Here is an 8,187-nt window from a genome sequence, read left to right on the forward strand (position 1 = left end):
TTTTATATTGACCTTCCAGCCATGTCTAACTAACATTACAGAAGTTGCAATGACATGGCACACATGCACTCATGTTACCATATCCAGCAGTATAAAACTGGCCTGTTTTCGATTTGTTCTAGTTCTACAGTATTTTGTAAAATACAGTCACATTTCGGTTATAATACATTACATATATTATTACTATTTACAAATAAGTTCTTAAATTTCAGTTTTTTAAAACATAGAACAGTAAATAAAGAAATAACGAAAACCATCATTTTTTTACTTTCAAACTTTGTACTCATTTGCCCACTTATTGTAATTTGCTAAGCCTTGTCAAATTTAACATGAGAAGGATGTAAAACAAAGTTTTATATATGCATTTTGAATACCACAAAAGTCCACTGTAATTAATGAGGCTTACTGAAACTAAACTGTATTTGGGCCAAAAAAATATTGTTTTTCAGACAACATTTTCACTTTCCCCCTCCTTCTGAGAATTGAGACAAATAAATAAATCTCAGAAACTTCCCACCTCCTAGAGGCTGAGAGAACCAAGTGCAGGACATTCTGAGCTTTTGATTGGTTATTCGCACGTCATAGACAGAAATATTGGTGTACATAAGCAATTATTTTCAAAAATGAAAGAAATGGGCTGGGACCCACTGTGTTTGATTCACTAAATATACTGATATCTTACCAAATAGAAAAGACAGGAGGTTCTTATTTTATTTTCTAGTTTGTCAATATCAATTATTTGAGTTTCTAATTCATAAGAAACTACAGACATTGTACTTGGACATCACAAACACCTAATCTGAACCAATGCTGTATTCAACATACCATGCGACACTTAAAAATTGATATATAGGAATCTTTTTTTAATATTTACTTTTAAATTAGGAAATTAACTAATGTATAATACTAAAATTTTAATTATAATGTACAATTTGATACGAAACTTATTGACATACATTCATAAAATAGTAGATCATTAAAATTTTGAATGCAAGTCTACAAACATGATTACATGCCCTTTGACCCCTGACCATGGGAAGACCCATAGAGACAGCCTGAAATGTAAGGTCGTATGTGCAAGTACACTAATAGTGATAAAAGAAACCATAACTGGGCATTTTTATCAAATCAAATCAAATTTTTTTTCAGCATTTATACAGTGGCAAACATGATGTCCCAATAACATGTCAATTAAAACTTATATTATGGCTAAGAATGGGATGAAAAATAATAAAAACATACTCAAATGCAGAATATTGTTAACATTTCTGCTTATTTAGTATTTTCATTCCAATTTTTACCTTAAAAAATAATAATTTATACACTTCAAAAAGACAATAGATCTTCTGTAATGAGGCACTGTTATAATCTCTCTCATTCTCAACCAACAGTTAAATAATGTTGGGACTGAGAGAGGCTCATAAATGTCTCAAACATACAAATGTTAAGATATATTTTAGCATAAATAATCTCTGTATGGAGATGATCCTTTGGTTGGGCATTTAGTTTAAAAAAAAATACTTGACTATATTTTCATACGAAATGTTTCAGGTATTAATAATCTTGTAATACAGAATATACAATAATGAACCTTCAGTAACATAAGAAAATAAAACTATGTTTGTGATTAAGCTGTATGTGCATGATCGCTGAACTAGTCAACATTATAAATGTTTAAAATATCCACCACTGTTATCCATGAAAGGAACCAGTCAACGTTATAAATGTTTGAAATATCCACCACTGTTATCCATGAAATGAATCAGTCAACATTATAAATGTTTCAAATATCCACCAATGTTATCCATGAAATAAACCAGTCAACATTATAAATGTTTGAAACATCCAGCACTGTTATCCATGAAAGGAACCAGTCAACATTATAAATGTTTGAAACATCCAGCACTGTTATCCATGAAATGAACCAGTCAACATTATAAATGTTCAAAATATCCACCACTGTTATCCATGAAATGTTAAGTTCCAAAGATCAAAGAGGTGACTATATCTCTTAAAAATGGAATTTTGTTTGAGATTTCAAACAAGTAAAACATGCAAACTTTGTTTATGAAATACTTATGTATGCTCCACTAATGTTATACTGTATAATAAACTCCCTCCTCTTTTACTGATCTCGATTTTCAAAAGTTAATCAGATCTAGAGCTTTGTAATATAGTAATCATTGTATAAGTTTGGTCAATATTCATTCATCCTGTATTGAAACGTCATGCCCACAAGGTTGGTGAAGATTTTCTATTTACCAGTGATCTTTTGATCTTTGATTTACTGAAGGTCAAATAACTAAAAAACTACCCCATGTGATACAGCAAAGCTAACTACAACATATGTTAAACAACATTTTGCTATGGATAATGATAATAATTAACATATTCTTGTGTGAAGTCAGATGTTGCATGACTGTACCACATGATGTCAGGTTTTTCAATGAAATAGTAGTTATTTAACCAAACATTCATTTCACCTTCTGCAAAAGTCCCTTACTTTGTTGATAAAACCATAATGTACAAGTTCTCCGGCTAAGGCACCGGACGTATCCTGGCTAGTTACTTCGCAGGACAGCTGACGGTGAATTTTGTCATCCATCTGTAGTAACAGGGTCATCTGGAATTATGAAAAAGGCAAAATAGAACAAATGAATGATTGACAACTAAACATAAATTTCAAAATTTCCACTTACTCCTGAAAATAAATAACAATAATAATAAGTACAGGTAAAAACTTATTGTTGTTTATTTTCAGGAGCGTAAAAACTTACTCCTAAAAATAAATAAAAATAACAATAAGTACAGGTAAAAACTTACTCCTGAAAATTAACAACGACAATAATAAGTATAAGTAAAAACTTACTCCTGAAAATAAACAACAATAATAATAAGTATATGTAAAAACTTACTCCTGAAAATAAATTATACTTATTATTATTGTTGGTAAAAACTTACTCCTGAAAATAAACAACAATAATAATAAGTATAGGTAAAAACTTACTCCTGAAAATAAACAACAATAATAATAAGTACAGGTAAAAATTTACTCCTGAAAATAAACAACAATTATAATAAGTACAGGTAAAAACCCAATATCACTGCCTAACAGATTTTCAGATGGAATAATAAAACATGTGCACTGGGATTGTGTTATGATGTGAAAGCATCATCATACAGATTGTTCTAAAAAAGGGGGAACACTCTTGGGTCTGTTTTAGTTCAGAATTTTATTTTATAACTAAACAATGTCTTGTTTACAAAGTAAAACATTCATGATGTTCTTGGTAACATACAAGTCACACAAGTTGCAATTAATCCCTTTAATTACTGTTTGTATCCCTCTAGGTATCTTACAGTTTTGTCAGTTCTTTACACTGAGTATTTTAACACAAACACACAAATAAATAAAAAATACTAAGTATGTGGATACCACCAGTAGTCAGTAGTATAAAAATAAAAGCTGGTAATTTTAGTGTTAAGGATGGTTTTGGAGAAAATAAAATGTTTTTGGGATTATATTAGAAGTGAAATGGTTTTCTCTGGGATAAGTTTAGAAAACAAACAAACAATTTTTATGATTATTTGGTTCCATTTTTGACAAACACTTTTGTTACATGGTGGTTTAAAGATTGGTTAAATTGATCAAGGCCAATACTTTTGATGATAGGGTAGAAAAATAACAGGTAAATTATAGTTTTTCTGAAATTCATTTAACTCTCTCCACACAGCCTTGGTCAAATTGACCGACCTTGTAACCACTTTGTACTTGTTATAGTTTCCATACTACCATTTTTAATACAATATGTGTATTTTCACAAAATTTGGCAACCTTTTAGTAAATATTACAAGTTTTGTGTACACAAAAAACCAGATTTTTTAATGAAGGATTTTTAATGAAGATTTGTCCATGAACATATCAAGTCTTTTTTTTTACTAGTCTGAGCATAAAGAGATTTTCGTGTTAAAATTAAAAATACTTTTCTTTCTCTCAAAAATCTCAAATTTCATTTACTTTACCTCTGAAACCTCCTAAATATACGTAAAACTTTTCTGTTTCAGTAAATCTAGAATATTTTATAAATTTTTCCTCTACCTCAACAATTTACCTGATTCTTCAGCCTGTAAACAAATCAAACTATAATGAAAAGTTGTAAAATTAGAAATAAAATGAACAGCTGTATCCTTTTTATTTTTTTCCCTTATTGGTCACAAAGTTTCAAAGTACTTCTCTCGAGAGTTTCAACTGCTAAACATTTCATATATATTTTGTGCGTTAATTTCACTGTCAATGACTAAAGTAGAAATCCACTGAGAATAAAGCAATAAATCACTGCTTGTGTCGCTAGACTATTTATGTGACACTGTAATACGATACTTTCACAGGCAACAAAGCATGCACGAAGAGATAGCCGATATGACCCCCTGCTCCGAGAATACGATGTTGAATGTATCGGATTATATACCCTAAAATGTTTATGCCAACAACAGGATGTGTAATTTATTAGCTTATGTATGTATCCTACAGTGTTTACAACAAGAATTCTCCAGAGTAATAACACTGCATTTAGTATCAGTGAAAATGTTTATGTCAACAACAGGATGTGTAATTTATCAGCTTATGTATGTATCCTACAGTGTTTACAACAAGAATTCTCCAGAGTAATAACACTGCACTTTAGAATCAGTAAAAATGTTTATTTGTGGTTTGGTGCCGATACAATAAACATTGCAATTTTTTGAATATTGGTAATCCTTATAGGGTGTTTGGAATTTAGTGTCTTAGGTATACAAAGATGTTATTTGAGTGCATGCTTATAAAATCCTATTTCCCTTTTCAGCAGACTTATTTGTCAACCAATAAAAACTCAGGTTTCAGTACTACTACCACACTCGTTTAGTTTCACAAGCCTTCTGAATTTTGAAGCTAAAGAGTACTTCAGCTGTTCACTTGCAGTTGTACAACACCTTCTTGAGTTCTTACTGACTTTTACCTCAAAATAAGTAATAATAATTTATAATATATACACAGAATATCTGTAAAATAAGTTGAGTATAAGGTTGTTGATCTAAATCTAGTGTAGTTGTTTTGGTATTCTAGAAATCTAGGACACACATCCCAGAATATATATATATAGTAAAGGAAAATAGTTTCAAAACTATTATTACAGTAATTACATTAGTTGTAAATAGGTAATTAAAATCAGCACTATAAAACAATAATGAATTTAATATAAATTAAGCCTTAAAATCACTTTTATTTTAAAATTCCATTGCAATTTTCTAGTCGTAACCTAAAAGGCATAATGGAAATTGTCTGTGGTGTTGGAGATATCCCATCTATCAGACAAAATCCAAACGCAGATTAAAAATTAGTTAGCAGTCGTGGAAAATGAATTAAGGGTGTGGAGTTTAGTGTTTATACCCACAACGTCTCAACTCGTACTGTCTTTTACTGTCTGCAGCCAGTTCTTCTAATATTAAAAGTATAAAAAATAATAAGACACCCTAAAAATATATCTACTAAAAGTTCTTCCCAACCTCCACCCTTAAAATTTCTAATAGTTCCTACAGTAGAAGAAGGACAATAAAACCACCATAAAAATTCTACAATAGAATACTCCCAACCTCCACCCTTTTCTAAAAAGATGACAAAAGTATTCAATAAAGTATAAAAGATCTTAAAATCTGCCTCAACTTTCTTTGTAGTTCATATTCCTCTTGTAAAGTTATTCAAGTATAGTATGGGATAGCTGAGACCAGCCCAGCTTAATATATACCTGAGAATATACATAATATTTAATGATACACAACAGAGAATATATGCATTATACATGTACTGTTCTTTTTCTTCTAAAAATGGAATGTAACACCATTGAGAAATAAAGCAAAAGAGTTGAAGAAGAAAAGAAAAAAAAACTGTGAGGAAGAGATCCAGTTTCTGTTACATGTGTTGTTCTTGACTGAGGAAGAAGGGATTCTGTCAGAAGAGTCTGATGTTGAGAAAGTTTCTGATAATGTTTCAATGCCTCTGACAGAATCTCTCTACAAAACCTATAAACAGCTCTTCTGGATTCTGACATATGGACAGATGAGGAACTAGCTAGTGAAAGATCATCAGATTAGGATGTTGTGGAATCACCTAGACCAGGTACGTCAAGGCAACCTGCACCACAGAGAAGAAGCAGGACTAAGAAGTAGGGGTAGGGATAGAGTTACAGTATCTACCAGGAGAGGCTTCTCACCTGCAGTGACATCTGGGTGCAGATCACTGAAGAGGAACTTCTCCATTTATTTCCATTCAATAGAGGTGAACCTGTGTCCCGACAGATCACTGAAGAGGAACTTCTCCATTTATTTCCATTCAATAGAGGTGAACCTGTGTCCCGACAGATCACCAAAGGGAACTTCTCCATTTATTTCCATTCAATAGAGGTGAACCTGTGTCCCGACAGATCACCAAAGGGGAACTTCTCCATTTATTTCCATTCAGTAGAGGTGAACCTGTGTCCCGACAGATCACCTCTACAAATAAAGTTATTGGTTTTTGAAAACTTTTATTTACTATTGAAGCTTTAAACCACATTGTTATTGAAACAAATCGATATGCACAGTCTAAATAGCCACAGCAAGAAGGTGAACCACCTAGGAAAATAAAACAGTATAATGGACTGATGTGACTTGTGAAAATATTTTAGCATAATTGGGATTAACAATAGCTATGGGACTCGAGCTTTATCCTTCTCTTTCTGACTACTGGTCTACATATCTTTCTTTCATACTCCTTGGTTCTCTAATATCTTCTCTAGGGAAAGGTTTTTAGCTATCCATACTAAATTATGTTTCAATAACAATATTAATATTCTTCCTAGAACTGACCCTAACTGTTACAAACTTTTTAAGGTTAGACCTATCATAAAATCTTTTGTTTCCCACTACTTTCCTAACAAGGAACTAACTATAGATGAGCAGGTGTTAGGGAAAGAAACCTGTCAAATGGGGTATCAAGTTGTGGGTCCCGGAAGTAGCTATGAGTGGATACTGTCTGAATGGCAGCTAGAGGTTTAGCAGACAATGCTGTAATGGAACTGATGGACAAATTTTACACTTCCCCTACTTTAATTGACAAACTACTGTCTATGGAACCTATGCTTGTGGGACATGCAGGAAAGACAGACTGTATTTCCCACAATAACTGGTTTCTACAAAGCTATAGAGGGGGAGCATGAATTTTTAAACGTGGAACTGGGACAGCTGTGAAGTGGAATGACAAACGAGACATTTATGCACTTCCAACTATATACTCTAGTACTATGACAACAGTGACAAGAAGAGGGTGGGATGTTGAGGTTACAAAACCTCAGTTGATTGTGGACTATAATAAGTTTATGGAAGGGGTGGACCTGAATGACCAGCACGTAAGTTAATATTCTACTGAACGAAAGACAATAAAATGGTATAAAAAACTGTTTTTTTCAACTTTTGGACAGTTGTAAATGCTTACATTCTGCACAAACAACAAACCAATCAGCTGAAATTATCCGAGAAGGCCATCAAAATGGACCTGGTCACAGCTCTTGTTAGACGTCTACTTCAAAACAGACCAGGTCCTTCTGGTATACTCTTTGTGACGATTTCCTCTGTGTGAAACACTATCATACTAGCGATACTCTTCAAAGAAATTAAGATTTTATGTATGTATACAAGGTAAGTGTCTGCTCTTTTCCTTTGTTTACAATTAGTTTTCTTTTATTTTAACAAATATCTTAGTAGCATTTTTGATTGTTTGTATTTGGATGTACGGCAATGTTTCAGTTTTACATTGTTTTGACTGAAGTATTTCTGTAAAGTTTTTTTTTAGTATTCATACACTGCTATATATAGTACTGATGCTACCTTTCATGTGTCAAAATCAGTTTATGTTATATATGCTATCATAAGCATGACTTTCACAGTTTTCCAGAACGTTTCTAGTGAAATGCATATGTATATATAAATTTCCATTCAAATATACAATTTTTTTATGTACACAACTTTATGTATTTGTTTTTGATTCATGCAGTTTGTATGTATACTATTCCTGTTAGACATGTATAAACATTACTTCCTTGACACTTGTAAAATATTTTACCTTTCTAAATGTTATAAATAAACCTGTTTTAAGTGTGTGTGTGTGTGTGTGTG

At 31.8% G+C, this 8,187-nt stretch overlaps 1 protein-coding gene across 1 annotated transcript in view; it reads right to left on the reverse strand.

Moving 5' to 3' along the window:
• The window catches only part of LOC106472027 (nuclear receptor-binding protein-like), a 49,226-nt gene that overhangs the window by 3,806 nt on the left and 37,233 nt on the right, over positions 1 to 8,187 (reverse strand). The window contains exon 12 of the mRNA XM_013932655.2: positions 2,504 to 2,623. Within this exon, the coding sequence (XP_013788109.2) occupies positions 2,504 to 2,623 (120 nt within the window). The remainder of the gene's footprint in view (positions 1 to 2,503; positions 2,624 to 8,187) is intronic.

The sequence above is a fragment of the Limulus polyphemus genome, unplaced genomic scaffold, assembly GCF_000517525.1.
Source record: "Limulus polyphemus unplaced genomic scaffold, Limulus_polyphemus-2.1.2 Scaffold5026, whole genome shotgun sequence".
Classification (NCBI taxonomy): domain Eukaryota; kingdom Metazoa; phylum Arthropoda; class Merostomata; order Xiphosura; family Limulidae; genus Limulus; species Limulus polyphemus.